Source organism: Takifugu flavidus, chromosome 20 (assembly GCF_003711565.1).
Source record: "Takifugu flavidus isolate HTHZ2018 chromosome 20, ASM371156v2, whole genome shotgun sequence".
NCBI lineage: Eukaryota > Metazoa > Chordata > Actinopteri > Tetraodontiformes > Tetraodontidae > Takifugu > Takifugu flavidus.
Window position 1 is genome coordinate 3,669,708 of NC_079539.1, and position 16,894 is coordinate 3,686,601.

General features: G+C 44.6%; 1 protein-coding gene across 29 annotated transcripts in view; it reads right to left on the bottom strand.

Annotated features, from left to right (window-relative positions):
* The window catches only part of mast4 (microtubule associated serine/threonine kinase family member 4), a 46,213-nt gene that overhangs the window by 14,857 nt on the left and 14,462 nt on the right, over positions 1–16,894 (bottom strand). For 8 of the 29 annotated variants that reach the window (XM_057018382.1, XM_057018387.1, XM_057018381.1 and 5 more), the window contains 6 exons: positions 11,739–11,770; positions 8,025–8,105; positions 1,789–1,877; positions 688–757; positions 491–511; positions 92–170 (listed from right to left, as the gene is read on the bottom strand). In XM_057018382.1, the coding sequence (XP_056874362.1) occupies positions 92–170; positions 491–511; positions 688–757; positions 1,789–1,877; positions 8,025–8,105; positions 11,739–11,770 (372 nt within the window). The other 21 variants (XM_057018384.1, XM_057018409.1, XM_057018383.1 and 18 more) reach the window with 16 other exon arrangements.

Genomic DNA, 16,894 nt, shown 5'->3' on the forward strand with positions numbered 1-16,894 from the left:
CTCTTAAAGTGGTAAATAATAAATAAAATGCAAAAGGTCAGCTCATAGTTCTGGTGATTATGCACATCCAGTCCGAGTCCATGATGCTTACAGAGATGGTGGAGCTGGGCGTGTTCGTTCCATAGCCAGAGGAAGGAAGGGACGCCAACGACCAGCGGCGGCCATCAGTTCTGGTGCAACAAACATGAGCAGAATGGTCACACCTCAAAGTCACGCTCGCATGCACAGACACCTTTGATCAAAGACAAATTTGTAAAAACTGCTTTTGAAAACGTAAAATGGGTTTAGTTTCCATGTTTGCAGAATATAACACGTAAAACTACGATGAAAGGTGATCGTGTTAGAGTTCCAAAAATAAAAGCACGGCACTTTCACTCAATGTCAGAATGGTGCAAAATAAAATGTCAAATGAAATAAAAGTATGACGTTTTATCTGTTTATGGACAAATGTTGGGGTCAAAGGGCAAATGGAGGCCTAACGTGAATTTACCTGTCTGCTCTGTGGCAATGACTGTTGAGAAATGGTATAAATATATTATCGATCTGGAGTCAAACTGAACATTTACAGAGAAACTATTAAGGTCACACGGTAATAAGCAGAGAACCCTGTTTATTAACCCCACGTCTACTTTTGAACAATGTGTTGGTCTGCAATGTTTTAGTAGTTTAGTCATTTCTGTGAATTACCTTCGTGCAAAAGAAAAATGAGCAGAGGCACTAGGAGAGAAATTTCTGGGGCTGTCTTGTGGGCTTGTTCCTGCAAACAAAGACGCAGAGATTAAATCTGAAAAGTAGCTGCAGGCAAACAAAAGTGACAAATGAACAAAAAAGACCGGAGCAAAACTGTTCCATAAACACAAACACTAAAATAAAGCAAACCTGAACCTGACCGGAATAAGAAAACATCAGAAAAATCAATTCAAATGTTTTGCTGCACCACCTCTTATCCCCCCCCCATATCATCGTAGGTCTGGGCAAGTGAAAGTGAAAATACAATCATTTCACCCGTCTAAAAAAAAAAAAAAGAGTCTGTGGAGGATAAAAAAAACATTTTTGAAAAAGAAACTGTCATCTGCTTTGGATAATACATAAATTGGATCACTCTGTAACTGCTGACAGCAGCAGATGAAAGCAAAGGGCTTCACAGAGATGTAAACTACAGACAAGCTCCAGCACTTTGTCCCCTAACAGCAGTGAAGCACGAGATTCTCCTACAGTGGAAAAGAAAAACAGAGCTTTGCTGAGGACACAAACAGCAGACAGCAAACAGATCCCGTTTGTGATTAATGGCCACAATTTAGCTGTAATGTAATCGTGAAGTCAGATTATCTTCTTCTGGAATAACAGAAACTCCATTTCAGAACAACACACTTGGAATCAAACCTCTGAACGGCGGCTTCATGGAGGCCTTAGAAGACAAAGGGGCATCATCGGATTTAATTGCACGTCCTCGGCACGCACAACTTCCTCTTACCTGTGGTACCAACGCTACTGGGCCACGCTCTTAAGCTCTCCCTGATCTGATCGCAGGGTTTCTCAAGAACTCTGTGTCTCTCTGGGTGCATTTTCAGATCCAGACCAAACAAACGTGAGCTGCAGCTCTACTTTTGCTTGCCAGCGACAGGAAGGACGCGGCCCCTCCTCCTGCTCTTTTGCATTTCCTCTCCGCCACTTCCTCGCGGGACACAATCGGTGGCGTTTTCATCCAACCACCACATAAGACCCGACAAAGGCTACGCTGTGAGGAAAGGGGCAACGACGGCAGGGAGAAACTGAGATCAGACCCACCTGTAAAGGACGAGAGAGGCGAGTGAGGTCGCGGCAACCCTGAAGACTGGCCGCTGCCTATCAGGCTCTTTCTGTTGCTGGTCCTGCAGCTGAAAAATGAAACGGTGACGTAAACATCAGGAGATGAAGACTTTGTTAATCCCTTTTTCCTTCTTTTTAAAAAAAATCATGCCTACTATTTTACATTGTTTGTTATTAAAGAAGCAATCTACAGTGCTCTGATGAGAATAGATACAGAATAAAAGGATTTAAACTACCAGAAGATGAGATTTGTTACCTACTTTATAAACAATTGAGGGCATTTATTCCTCAATAACGGTCTAAAGGACCACTTTCTGGATGATTCTTGAATATTAGAGGATTAAAATTTCTATTTTAATCCCGACCATGCTCTGAACTTAACTGCCTTTGTGTGTTACTGAAAAAACATTCCCAAAGTTACTAAAAATGATGAATCTGATTTGATCTCCAAGATTATAATAAAGCAAAGAAGACATCAGTTTGGGATTTATGTTTTCAATTTAGAGCCTATGATTGGAAATATTTAATGTCTGGAATTTAATTAATTTCACCAAGTCTGATCTGATTTAGGCAGCTGAAAGGATGGAAAAATAGAAGACATTCTCCAAATTCTAGTTGGTTGAAGTTAGAAAAAGATTTCTGGAAACCAAAGTGGAGTAAAAGCAGAATAAACCAGTAAATAATAATAATAATTTAAAAAAAACACTAATGCAGGTAATCTCCCTCAGATCCTGCAACAGCGATGATGCTTTGACTGTCACATGACAATTTGGACCAGTGGAGAACGTGAGAGCAACAACAATGACAAGCTGGTCATCAAGAGTAACGATGTTTGAAGCAGAACAGAGAGCAGCGGCCACAAACAAAGGCCTTTAAATCTCATTTTCACAAGAGGGACAAAAAAAAAAAACAAATTTTTGCTAAAAACAGATTAATCCTCGTCTCCATAAGTGGATCGAGTGGGGCTATCCTTTACGATCACGCGCGTGGACACCGTGCCTGAATCTATTGCACGAACACAAGAGTGCGAATAATATCTGGTACACAGGTGCTCAGGCAAAGTGGATCAGATTTAACAAGATCTATTTATACGCTCTCATGGTGGATTAAGCCAAGAGAATGCCAAACGGCTGCCCAATCAACTGTCGTGTCGCTTCAATCTTACGGGAAATACCAGCGTTAGAGCCCACACCAGAGCTGAGAACCAGTCTCGGAAACGGTAAAACCAGCGCAGAAAGAGAGAGGCCGTCCTGCCCGACTTTGATGCTAAGCTAAGCTCTAGGAAAGGCAGCTCTGCGGCCACAAAAAGCTGAGCGAGGGGAAAAAACATGGCTGTATAGAGGAGCTTTAAAGGAGCGATAAAGGAGCCCCGGGCAACGACGATAGGCAGGAAAGTAGGCCAGTGTTGTCTGCTGTACTGCAGATGTACAAGATTCCCTGGAAAGGATCCATATGAGATTTAACAGTCTCGATTATGTGCAAACTCCTCAACCTCACCCATCCGTGGTGGTATAATACCTGAAAACATGGCTACACATCTCTTTCTTCAGGCTAAAAACACTTTACAAAAGGAGTTTATCAAAGTTAGAATCCTGCTCCCTTAAAGTTTGCAGTGGCCTACATTCCTCTCACTCTAAACCTGTCAGAGAAAACCTTTTTTCCCAGCTATCCTGCCTATTTTGGGTACTGGAAGAAGACAGAAACGTTGAATTCCAAATACTGATGAAAGGTGTGATCCTGGCCCCCGTCAACGCGATGTCAACATTAATCTCCTGTACTTACGCGAGTCTTGTAGCCCTGTCAGAGCTGTCAGGTGAGCTGACAAAGCACTGCGTCGCCTGAATCTCTGCTCTTCGCTGACAAACCCAAATTCAAAGTCGGAAATATGACACACAGGGCTCTATTAATAGCACTTAAAAACTTGCTTATGGGATGAAAAGCAAAGCGGATGGTTTTATTAATTTTTTTGTTAGGCACTGAAAATGCTCTGAGATCCGACGAGACAACGCTGACGGCGAGAGCACAGCGAGGGATTTACAATCCAACTTTGCTGCTTTTAGAGTCTGCAGCGGTTTGTAATCACTTCTAAAGGCCCCCAGTAGAAATACAGACACGCCTGAACTAATAACCAATAAATCTGGTTGATAAAAATGTTTCTAAAACAATATGGAAGAAGCATGGGTGATTCATGCTAAGCTGTTCTCCACATAAAATGGGTCAGTCCAGGGATTAAAAACAAATATCAGCCATATGAGCTTCACCAAATCTTTATTTTTTTAAAAAGGACATGAGGGCTTAGGTATAAGTCAGTGCCTAAATAATGCGAGTCACATGGAATGAGAGGTTTTTGATGCAGCAGAAGAGGATAAAAATTGATATTTATTCTAACGATTAGCCGACCAACAACGTAAAACTGTCACAGTAGACGTGAAGGGCGCCACTACAAAGAAGAACCAGGAGCAAAACCAGATAATCTATAAGGACAACAGGAAGATGAAACGACCTAAACAGCACCACAATTGATCATCACTTCACTCAGGGAGGAAGTAATAATAGGATGGGAGGGAACACCCATCCTCACAAAGCAGCTGCAAGACAAAAACATTGGAGGGTGAAATGTTTTTGTCACTTTCCAGCTCAGTCAGGCAGAACAGCCAACTGAACAATTACATTCAGTCCGTCTATAAAGCAGGAAATGAAAGCCTAAAAAGTTACCTTTGAGACCGACGCAGCCGGGCGCCACTTAAGAAATGCGGCATGTTAAAGTTGGACAGTAGCGTCCACAGACTGGACTCTGACATGGTGTCCAGGTCATGCCACAGAGGCAGATGTGAGCTGGACGTCTGAAGAGCCGGCGAGAAGAAGCGGCTGCTGCTTTCGGGGTTAAGAAGGTGACCCCCGAAGCAGTTCTGACCCGTCCTCCTACAGCAGCCCTCCTGAGGTCCAACCTTCCTCTGCATAGGCACATCAGCAGGCAGCTGGGGCATAAAACATTGGCATAAAGGACAGGCTGTCCTCCACCGTCCTCAAATAAAAAAGCGGTCCAGGGAGGCTCCGGAAAGGCACACGGGGTGTGTAATCCAGGTCAGGTGTTGACAGTCTGTGTTGTTGCAGGGATATGACACCCAACACCAGCTGACTTTTGTTTTCTCGTCTCACTGCCACCGCGTTCTGTATCCCAAACACTCGCCCCGCTCCCCTCTGCTCAACATGCTTCATATCATGTAACAGGCACCTACCACTTCACATCCTGCAGGAGGGGGGTTGTGAGACAGTGGAGGGGGGGGTTGCATCTCCAGCAGATGCAGTGCTGCAATTCCTGCAGCTTGTGCACACTGCCCCCCCCTTTAAAGAACTTTGGTGGGCCAGTTTATTAAGGTAGTAATGGTGCTTTTGTGCAGGTTCTTTTATGTAAACCAACTGAGAGTCGGTCTGTGGAGACCAACTGATGACTGAAAAATACTATTAAATGAACATTTGGACCACTGTGTGTGCGTTTAGACAAACTCTGGTATTTTGTCAGTTTCATGATGAAAGTTCCAGTCGTGCACATATGTGTGAAAACTGTGGGTCAGCGAATCGTAAGAGGGTGTGAAAAAACCGCACATGCTCCTTCAAAGAAATACTGCAAGTCAACCTCAGGACAGCCCTGTTCTATGGATTATTATTACTCAACCACCATTAATGAGGCACAACAAAGATCATCGCTGCAGACAGATGGTTGACAAGCTTTGACAAAAGACTGTTGTAATTATAGAATCTATCAGGTCAAATTGATATTCTGTGTTCATAATCCAGCTTCAAAAACATGTTTATCCAACCTTTCTGCAAGAGGAATGAGAAATGGGCTGCCACGTACGTGCAATTACAAACACAGAAGCGATAAGGTAGCGAGATCCATCCCTGACACCATAGCAAAATGATCAATTAATCCACGAGACGTATGGTGCATCATCTGAATTACACAGAGGATTGACATTGCAGATGAGGGACTGAGATTACACCACGCCATGATTTAGGATCAGCTCGCTGATACCAAGATCAGAGCAAAAGATCAGTTCCAACAAACGGTTGAAAGCTTTTCTGGGGAGGCGCATATCCAAACCTGAAGCGCGTCGGGGTGGCGCAGATTAGCACAAACGCCTGTCAAGTACATTTCCTGCAGGAGATTTAAGGGCTTAAGTGAAAAGTTGGAGAGCAGAATTCACAAATAAGACACCCTGACGTGATTTGGTGGCCGGCTGTATTTATACACCCCTGCAGGAATAACGCAGCATCAGAGGTCATGTGTCAGAATAATGCGTGCGTGCACTCTCAGAGCCTCTCTCTCCACAGACCACCGTGGCAGCTCTCAATCTAATTATGGCTCTGCTCCCTTTCTGTGTTCCACATAAGAAACCACAGTTCAAAGTCAAACTTCCATCAACAGGGAGGTCAGCAGCAGCATCGTCATCATGAGCACAGCGTCAAGGTGACTTCAATTCACTGTTTTTGTCTTAAAAGCACAACCAGAGCAATTACACACAATTATTAAGATGCAATCAGTGCCAGTAACCACACAAGGTTTATTTTTTGCTGCTATGCATAACCACAAAGGACCCAAAACGACCATGCTACTGAACCTGGAATTAAGTTTTAAGTAATTAATACTCTATCTGCTTTGAATTATTTGTAACATTTGAGCCAGATTTGGTCGTTTTATTGGTAAACAGGAAGCACAACTAAAGCGAGTAGAATATTAATGTGAATATTGAAGTAAAACCAGCAGCGAAACAAAGTTAGATGCTCGAACTCATTAAAAATCCTCTGGTTCGGTTGGAGGGGAAAAGTATCTGCAAATAAACCAGTAAAATGCAAAGAAAGTTCAAAATTCATTTGTGTATTTAAGCCTTTAAGCAGGGTTGTTAATCTGTAAATACAAAAAGAGTCCAGCTATATTGGGGTCAATCCCTGTTATTCAACAATCTAAACACTCAATTACCCCATTAAGCATTACAAAACCAAAAAAAAGGTTTGTGTCGGCTGTTCTCACACCACCAACAGTGGGTGCCTTTAGAACCACCCCAGATTTGTACTCCTGACTTATTTTTTGATTCTAACCTTGAGCTACAGCAGCAAACCTGAAGCCCAGATAAAGTAATGGCGTCTGAAAGGCCTGAATGCAGCAAATTAACGATACATCTTCCTCTAAGCTGCAGTCGACTTTATCACTCTGGATGAATGAGGCACCATCGTGACAAATGGTGCTGAGCAGCACATTGGAATGAATTGAACATGGAGGGAAAGAAGGAGGGCCAGGAAACCTAAAATAAGCGTGTTTGTGTATGGCGCTGACTCAATCATTCCCCTCGACGCTATGAGAGCTGAGCAGAATGAGAGGAGGTCAGAGGTGATGCATGTGGGTGTTTCATGAATTCAGCAGAGCAGAAAATTCAGTTTGAATGAACTGGAACATCCCAACTCCTTTTCCAAATATTTCATTAAGTGTGGAACTATCAGCCAAACAAACTGACAAAGACAAACTGTCTTTGTCAATAAAACAGACAAATCATGAGCTACAGGACGAGGGGAAGGCATCTCCATCTATCTTCCCATCTGAAACTTCATTTTTCAAAGCTAACATTTGTTACATAAACCGGTAAGCCTCGACCTTCAACCTCACTGGCCGATTTAAACTAACAAGCTGCAATGAGGCAAATCCACCGACAAAAACGAGGCGAATGTGGATTTCTGAGGAGGACGCGTTAGCCGAGACCCTCGCTGATGCGTTTAACCCGCTGGGGAAATAATCTGCTCGGTGACATGGGGATAAAAGTCCTGATGGTCCTCATAAATCTGCCGCTGCTCTTTCTGAAATTGTGATAAACGGTCGCCATTGAATGTAAAACTTGCTTTTCAGCGCGTCGTCAGTCCTAAATGAATCCGTCCAGGCGTGAGTCAGACCACTGCTCACTTTGATGCAATGCAAATGTCGCAAATCCTGCTTAGCACATGAAAGAGGAGCATAAACCTCAGAACAGAGGGGGCAAGATGGGGGAAGGGGGCGACGCGATGAACATTATATAAGCACTGTGTCCTCCCCAATGTCATTTCAATTGCAGATGAATTTAAAAGATGAACTACGTAGTATTCATTCCTTGTTATTCATGAGCATTCAAACATGCGATTACAGGCTTTTTCAAACAGAACAACCATGTTTAAGAGCTCTCGCTTACCTCCAGAAATGAAACGCGTGCAGCGGGCTGCACGGACTGCAGGGGCTAGTGGGAGTGGGGCTCAAGCTTCGGGGTGTGAGGCTGTAAGTTAAATGGAGTGCATTGAATAGTTGTCTTTCATCACAGACAGGACAGACAGCAACACCTCACAGCTCTGACACGCTGACGAAGACGGCGGCGTCGCAGACCGTTGGGAACGTGTTTAGATGGATCTCAGTGGCGTTCACGTGGGGGGGGGTCTGTCTGCTGAAAGGTTTCACTCATTGGTTGTAAAGGAAAAGGTTCAAATGGCTCAAACTGAAGAGTGACTCCGCAGAGCATCAGGTCATGCAGGGGGGAGTTTCTGAGGGAAATGATGTGTGATAAAGTCTCGCAAAGCTCTGCAGTCTTCAAAAGGCAAATTCTAAATTGGTGACCCATTTCTTTAGATTTATGTCTCCAGCTGGAGCCTGTGGAGCTGGAGTGTGACTCACACAGCCTCAGGAAGACAAAGAAAATGACAGATTCCTGGCAAAAAAGGGTCAAATTAAAAGGCATTAGCTACAACAATTAAACTAGATGCAATGGCTGATAACAGTTACAGATTAAAGCTTCCCATTCCTCATCGTCTATAACATAATTCCTTTCCTGTAGTTCATGTTGCTAGCTTCACAGATATCTCTGATGCAGTTTCATAAAAGGGAAACTACCTTTAGCGTTCCTCCTTTTGCCCCCATCGATCACATCCCACCATCACTGCTGTGGCTCCCATCATAGGTGTGCTTGGATTGTGTGCGTGTTTACTGTGTGCACGTCACAGCAGCAGATAAAGCATGCTGTGTAGCTGCGACACTCCTTTGTGTGACACATTCACTATCCGTCTATCACATAAACGCTGAACACAAATGTGCAAACACACAAACGCATCACACTAAGCCCGAGACGGCCAGTGTCGTCTAGCTGTGAGGGGTTTGACATTCGACTTCCTGCTGCAGATGCTGCCGCTACCGCTAATGCTAGCGCTGCACAGAGCTTAAAGCAACAGTGAAAGACAGCCACAAATATGACAAAGAGGTGAGGGAAGCTACTCGCTGCAGAGGAGCTGCGGCTCGTACGGAAACGGAGGAAAATACTCACTCTAGCGTCAGCCCTGGAATTCTCAGCCTCTCCCGCTGGGCTTTCATGGCTGAACCGTGCTCTCTTGCTCTATTGTGGTCATGATACGCATTCACGCTGCCTGCCTGCCTGCCCGCCTTCTGCCCCCCTGCACTGACAAAGAGCCCAAACCCAGCTACTGCAGCGCGACCAGAAAGGCTGATTTTCTCTCCCCCAACAGAAAGGGAGGGGGTGAAAAAGGGGAGCTTTGGCTCTTGTTTTGGTCTCTCCACGTTCCACCGAGAAGCTGTCAAACAGTGTCCACAGTCGCCTGCAGAAAGAGGCAGGACAATAATCCTTATTCCCTCCCCTCATACACGCCCCCTGCTCCCTCACAAACACATGCACATTTATGTCCCCCTACCACCACAACGAGGGCATTGCTACTTAGCAGAAATGAGCAGAAATCAATACGGCGAATTCAACGGAAATTCCGTCCGCTGCTTCAACGCGGTCACCTTGAGAGGCCCGATCCAACGCAATGTCACCGCCACAGCGGTGATGTCATCTCGGAGGGGAAAAACATAATGCAGCACTACCTGCCACTCCAAGTCGCTCAAGACGGAGCGCGCTTGCACCTGCCTCCAGACATTTTCTATATTAAAAAAACACACACACAATTTCACAGCGGCACAGAACACATAAATTAAAATGTTGCAGTAGTAGAAAAACTAACCTTGGGGGAAGAAAAAGCTAATTCTGAGGATTTGACAGCAGAGTTAAAGATGATGCATCAGTGTCCTTGTCTGTGCTGTATATCATCATTGTATTATTCATTGTGGCCACACAATAAAACATATTATAAACCACAATTCTAAATAAATAAATGCATGAGTCATCCTATGACAAACTGTTGGAACACTAGAAATGTGCCTTCAGCTGCACAGCCAGGCTTTGGTTGAATCCCAAATGATGAGAAAAGGTTAGAAATCAGACAGTTGAGCTGCTGGCTGAGGGAACACTCAAATATCTACATTATCATCCATAATCCCTTCCATTCTTCTAACAATGACATTTTTCTAGCTTCCATTATACACAGTCTGAAAACCAGGAGGACACAAGTAATTCTAATTCTACTAATTGTCCAAGTTAATCAGAGTTAGAGGGAATTTTTCAGACTGGATCAGACAAAAAAAATCAGCGTTTGATTCAGAGAGACACAAATCCAGAGTTTCCTGTGTGCTGATCCAAAGAAAATCACTTTTCACCTCATACACCCAGGATTCTCTTTTATTTTGATGGAATTCATGCCGTCATTTGTGGCTGTTAGTGAATGCTGGCGAGTCACCGAGGTCCGGATTATAAAAATTGCAAATTCGAAAGCTCCGACTGTAGCAGCGGATCAGGTCGCCATGCAGAAAAAAAACAGAACGCGCTAAAGACGGAGGGTCACAGAGCAGCATTTTTCTCAGTAAACAGACCTTGAAAGGCTCTAACGTTAATTCCTCAACAATTTCTCCATCTGTGTGCCGTTACTGTGGACGCTCCAGTGAAACAAAGGTCATGGGTTCAAGCTCAGGCTCCTTCAGTCTGCAAAACACTACCAGAACAGCTCCTGAAGATGCATCTAGGTTGTAAGAATATAACTTATTAGTTATTCCTCATGAGAATGCGGCACATTTGTAACATGCTATAGTCTATACAGCCCATTAGGCTCCATTTACAGCCCAGGATGACGGACTGGTCACCTGGAAACAGCAGCAGTGCTGTTAAGGCCCCAGAAGCCAACAGAAGAAGGCCGCTAACAGAACCCAGCATTAGCTTCCAGATCTGCAGGCCAACCTATTAATACATCACTGATCAATCATCTGATGTGACTCATGTTGAAAACAACTCCACGCTTATCATCCACTTTTTTCATCTCAAAAAGCAAAACAAAACACACGCCCACACACCAAATCCTTGGCTGCTTCGGATGCAGTGAAGCGAACGCAACACAGAGTAATCCAGGAAATCCAAGAAGCACGCGGAAAAAGCACGAACCCTTGCAGGTAAGCAGGCTGCCGCCACCATGGCAGCGGGATAATGACATCAAGCGTTCAGTAGGTGGCTCTGTGTCACAGGAAACCTGGGATTCAAACACTGCTGCTGGAGAAGCAGCTGCTCACTTTGCATTTATCAAGTATGTCACCACCGGTACGTTTAACACATTGAAATAAAGGATTTATGGGAAATCTCAGTAAAATGAATCACCTGAAGCTGAAAAATAAGAAATGCACCATTAAAGTTTGGCTCAAGATAAAACAGAATCTTTAGTTCTTTTGAAATGATTCAACTTAAAAGTCTGAGAGCAAGAAAAGAACAACTAAGTCTTGGCTAAAACAAGAATGCCAGGCTCTGCCGACTGATAAAATATGAGTGCAGAATGACAGGAACAGCAAGTGCAACCACATTAGGACTCATTAAAATGTGTTCATTATGCAGTTTAATTATTACGTATGAATGCATGTTGGTTATTACACTCAACAGTGTTTGTCTACATCAAGTTATGTATATTAAACTGCTTAAAATGTGCATCTATAATTAAAATTATGAATAGACTCAGCTGTGGGCAAAAGTGTGTAATAACAGTGTACTTACAAACTGCCTCTTCTGGGAAGACTGAGCTCCTTCTGTAAAGGAGGAGAAGATCTTTGAGCTCAAATGATCGTCAATGAGAACACAAACACTCACATTTAAACATCATTTCTTTTTTATTCTGGACAACAGAATCATGGGATTGACGGGCTAAAGTGCTGCAGAGCCGTGGGTGAAGGCGTGCTGCAGCCCAGCTTCATGAACAGGTGTGACGCCAGACGCCTTCCATCCTGCCTCACAGGTGAGAAGATCTAAAATAAAATAATCTGGGTTTAAAACCGCCGACTTGACGACGACTGATTTCTTGCGAACCCGTTTGCAGCCACCTCCGTGCGCTCCATACTGTCAGAGCGACTGCATGTGCGAGCGCAGATCAGTTCTGCCTGTCTAAGCACATTAAAGCCAGACCAGGTAAGTTGGAGAGAACGCAGCAGTCGGGCGTTTAATCACAGCGAAGGCAGCAGATGTGTGTGAAAGCAGGAGGGTTACGCAGAGGTCAGGTTCTAGTAGCCCAGAGAACACAGCAACAATGTCCTCATTGATTTCCTGAAGGATTATGGGTTCTCGGAGGCGTCTGCCTTAAGGGAGGGAACTGCTGAACATTGAAAACCCACACTATCACTGTGGTCGTCAAGGTGCGTCAAAGGGTCGGAGGACGTTCTCAGCCCTCAACGGGGAGCCCGTTCGGCTATTTTGTGTTATTCCTAGTGTGTCTAAATTGGGTCCAGCAGGCAGGCACGTGCGCGTTCCCCTCAACTTAAACATGAGTCTCGGATCAAAGCGCCTTTGTGCGGAGTTGCAGGTTGATCCCAGCATTTCCCAGACGTCTCCCGGAACACCAGCCTGGAAAGATTTGTTTCAATCTCAGGAGCAGGAGCTCTGAAACAGCTGATCACTGGAAAAGTCATCGTCTGGCAACGTCTATCGTCTTAAACATTGACTGTATCCACACACACACACACCACACACACACACACACACACACACACGCACAGAACACGCAGCCTCAAACAGCCAGACAGCGAGCGGATGTTTCTAGGCTGTTCCCGTCAGCAGAAAAGTGCTAAGCCTCACTCTCCCTTTGCTATCAATTAGGGCTTAATGTCTGACTTTCCCTGCTGCTTACACAAGACCAAGGGCAGGCAGTTTGCCTGGGGGACGTGGCTGCTCACACAGTGCTGATGATCATCAGGAATGACTGACGTTGATGTCATATTCACACATTATGGGCCACAAACACCTGCTGCACATTTACCATGAGCAACGTGGGCTAAAAGAGGACATTCCTAATGAGGCTGTTCCAGTTTCGAGGCCTTTTCTGAATCAAGAGCAAACTTTAAAGTTTAAAACATCACAGAAAGGTTGACTATAACCTTTACGCTCAGTGACGCATTCCTCGAGGGTCCACGTTGATATTTACATTAAATTTTAAAGACATAAGGTGAACTAAGAGCACATGAGCACTTTCATCTCCCACTACTGTCCAAAAGGAAACAAATACCCTCCTGATGGTTCTCCACCATGAACCTGGGCTGGGTTTGTTCTCCTCAGGGTAAATGTCAATTGTCAATCTTTGACTTAAGGCAAAGAGGCTTTATCTCAGACACCCCCACATCAAAGTGGTGGAAGTTCTCAGTAAAAAGGCCTTCTTCTAATGGTTCATTAATAATTCTGCTTGATTTATTTTGGATTTCCCAACACCTCGGATCAAATGTGTGCTTAGTTTTTACTGGAAGGGAAACCCAAATCTAAAAATGACCGAAGAAATTAGTAACCAGCCTCTGAAATAAGGGATGGAAGAATTAACCTCAAATCATCACTGGGAGAGAAATTAAAGTGACAATAACAGTGAGTGAATGACAAAAGCATCCCAGTCATGCATTAGAAAATCTTAACCCGCATCTAATCCAAGCCTCAAGTGCGTGAGGGGATTAGAAGAGGTCAGACGGATCAATAAAGCTGGTTATCTGCTCCCAGCACACCTGGACTGGAACAGACGGCCGGAGCGCTACAGTGGAAAACAAAACTAATTAAAGACACGCTAGCGCTCGATATGCAGCCTTCACGCCGCACACCAACAATCCTGGCACATTAGAGATGGTCACAGGTGGAATTTTGATGGTTCACGAGCTCTGCAGGTACCATAAAAATACCCTAAAAATCAAACACGACATTTCGGAATGACGGGGAATAGTCGATGTAACATTGTGCACACAAACCTCCCCCGGCACTGAAATATCACATGAATATTTAAAAACTACCCCGACTCTTTTAAATAACAAGCACCTGGAAAAGGGAAACATCTCCATTAATGTAAGATGCAACATCAGTTCTGGATAAAAGGTGCCGGTGGAAACGATCGTCTCCGAGTGCTTTTATGGCCAACTGGTGATGGCGGTTTCCGTCATCCTGCTTTTTATTGCTGGCTTTAAAAACTGGGGCCATTAAAATCCATAGATACGAGCCTATTGCAGTCAGATTTACATAACTTTGACATTTTACAACTTTTTCAGGATGGTTTTTGTAAAAACGGGTGGTTGCCGTTGGTGAACCCCGATGCAAACAAAGGTACGCGTTAATAATCTAAGATTATCCCACCAGATCAGATTTAATCATCAGGCTGAATTATATGGGCATTTGCTGTTAGATCACTGGAGCCGCCTCACAGATTTGCTTGATATTATATTCTAATCGTCCATCGATCACCATTCTGAGGGTTCTGCCTCTGTTTAATGGGGAATGCTGTCTGTCCCTGGCTGACATGAGCAGATGTATGTGCATCAAATCAAATATATTCCCTCCACTCAGCTACTCAAAGCCTCCAGCGCATTATAATGCAATTTCTTGGTAAAAGCAGATTATTTTTTATGATATTTTTCCTCTTCAAGGTGAGCCTATTATGTGAATTTAAGCGCTTCAACAGCTTCATTGAAGAGCTTCTAGCGCTGGTACAAACTCAACCTTCCACTCAAGGACTCTCTGAGAGCAGCAGCCTCCTCCTAAATGTTAACATTTTTTAAAACTCAAACTAGTAACAAAAACTAATGAAACATCTGCCTTTCACTCTGGACTGTCAGGTTTGTGTTGTTTTTTTTAACTCTTGACATCCTGAATTTATGGGTCTGCCTTAATAAGGTGATAAAACTCCTTCGAGTCATCTTTATTTCTGAGGATCACACACACACGCTTGTTTCTGCCTTAACAATCCAGCTGTGGATGGAACACTAAAGCTCACAATGCTGCACACTCACAGCAGTGGCCTTTTGACAGGTAGCCCCTAATTAAGATGAAGGGAATGCGCAGCTGCTATAGGCACCGATAAACCGTATACAGCCTCAACAAATCTGGTGTAACGAGGAGATAAGGCAGCCACAGCAAACAGAAACAAGAAATCATTACAGTCCAAGTTAAGACCTCACAAAGAAGTCGAGTCGCCCATGTAGCCACAACATACGTGACAAAATTATAGAAACGAAGTATTAATGGTTTATTAGAAATGCCATTAGTTGCTTCGACACTGATAAAGACACAAAGACGGAAGCTTCTCTTTTAACTGGTGAATCCTTTGAGCCCATCAACACGCCAGGTTCATCTGGAGCCGCTCACCAAAGTGAACATTTGAGCCGAGCAGGATTCAGAGAACTCATTAACACTGTTGATGGGGTGAAACAATAATTCTCAAGTGTAATGCTGATTAGTCCCTGCTTCGCGGGAACTTCTCTCTCGTATTTAGCTATGAAAAGTGAAGTCAAGATTTCATGATACAGTATTTTATTAAATTGGCTGCACTGGCAGAGGAGTAGCCTACAAATACCAGAAATAATCCAACAACCTGAAAAGGAAAACAGATAAAGATATTGATTTATTAATGTAGAGTCCAGTTGTTGATCCAGCAGGATTCAATGGAATGATGTCATCAGCCCCACTGGCCCGAGGCTGAATGGGAAACTGGAGCTGAACCAGCTTTATTCATGTGCCTGACAAACTTCCCTGTTTGCCATTGAAAGTGAAGGAGGAAGGCACAGCACCGAGCGTTGTTGGGTGTAACTCGCGGGTGTCAGGTGCACAAAAAGAAGTCTTGTGTGGGAGGAAGATAACAACGGAGAAGGTGACAAAAACCACAAGAGTTTAAATCCTTGACATGCGAGGGTCATTTTCACTGTTCATCGTTAAAGACAAAACGCATCATCATCCTAAAGGGTTTCATGACCGCTACAGTAAATAACTGAGCATGATAAACAAGCTACACCCACACATTACCACACAAATGTGGGAGCATCAACTGTTGATTAGCATTTGCCATATTCCCGTTTGCCTGGACTCTGATAACAACTCACGCAGGATCGCTTTGAGCACGTCACCAATGCAGCCTTTATCACAAAAGAGAGGAAGAAAAGACCTCAACAACACAAACACCTGAAACTCCCAATGAAAACCACAATCGTCCCACTAAACTGACTGGAAAGGAGAACCCCGTTGGACTAGAGCGCAGGTCGCTAAAGAAACGCTGCCTTTCGCAGTGCCAAGTGTGCAGGCAGAAAGGTCTCAAAGTCCCGCGTTCGATCTGAAGAGCAGTGGGAGCCTGACGAGCCGCAGCACAAAGTCACCCTGCAGCACCAGCCCACACAGACCTGCAGCCCTGCATACAGATCCAGCTGCATCCGTTTACCTACCTGTAGCCCCCGCCGCCTGAGAATGCTGGACTCATCCATCGTGCAGAGAACCCCGACTTATCATGCCTCCCTGCCCGTGCGGAGCCGCGCTGCGCCGTCTGGCTCTTCCTCCTGCTCTCTCCCTCCCTCGGGCTAAATCTGATCTTAGCAGCTGCTAAACACCTTCATCGGAACTTATCTGATTGGAGGGGGGCAGTCAGCTGACGCACCTCCTCTCACTCCTCTCCTGCCCAAGTTCGCGACTGAAAGGGGAGAGGAAGAGGAGAGGGGGTGAGGGAAGAAGGGGCTGGCCGGTTCTAAATTAGCGCAGCAGGCAGAGACGCCTGGGTGAGAATGTGGGGGCACCGGAGACAGGTGGCAGCCCCCCCAGAGTCATTTCTCCGTGCATTTCAAACACCTCGGACGACTGGAAACAAGAGGGGATCCTTCCCATTAGCATCCAGTTAACAGCTACACCGGTGGACTTACTCCTATGACAGAATTACC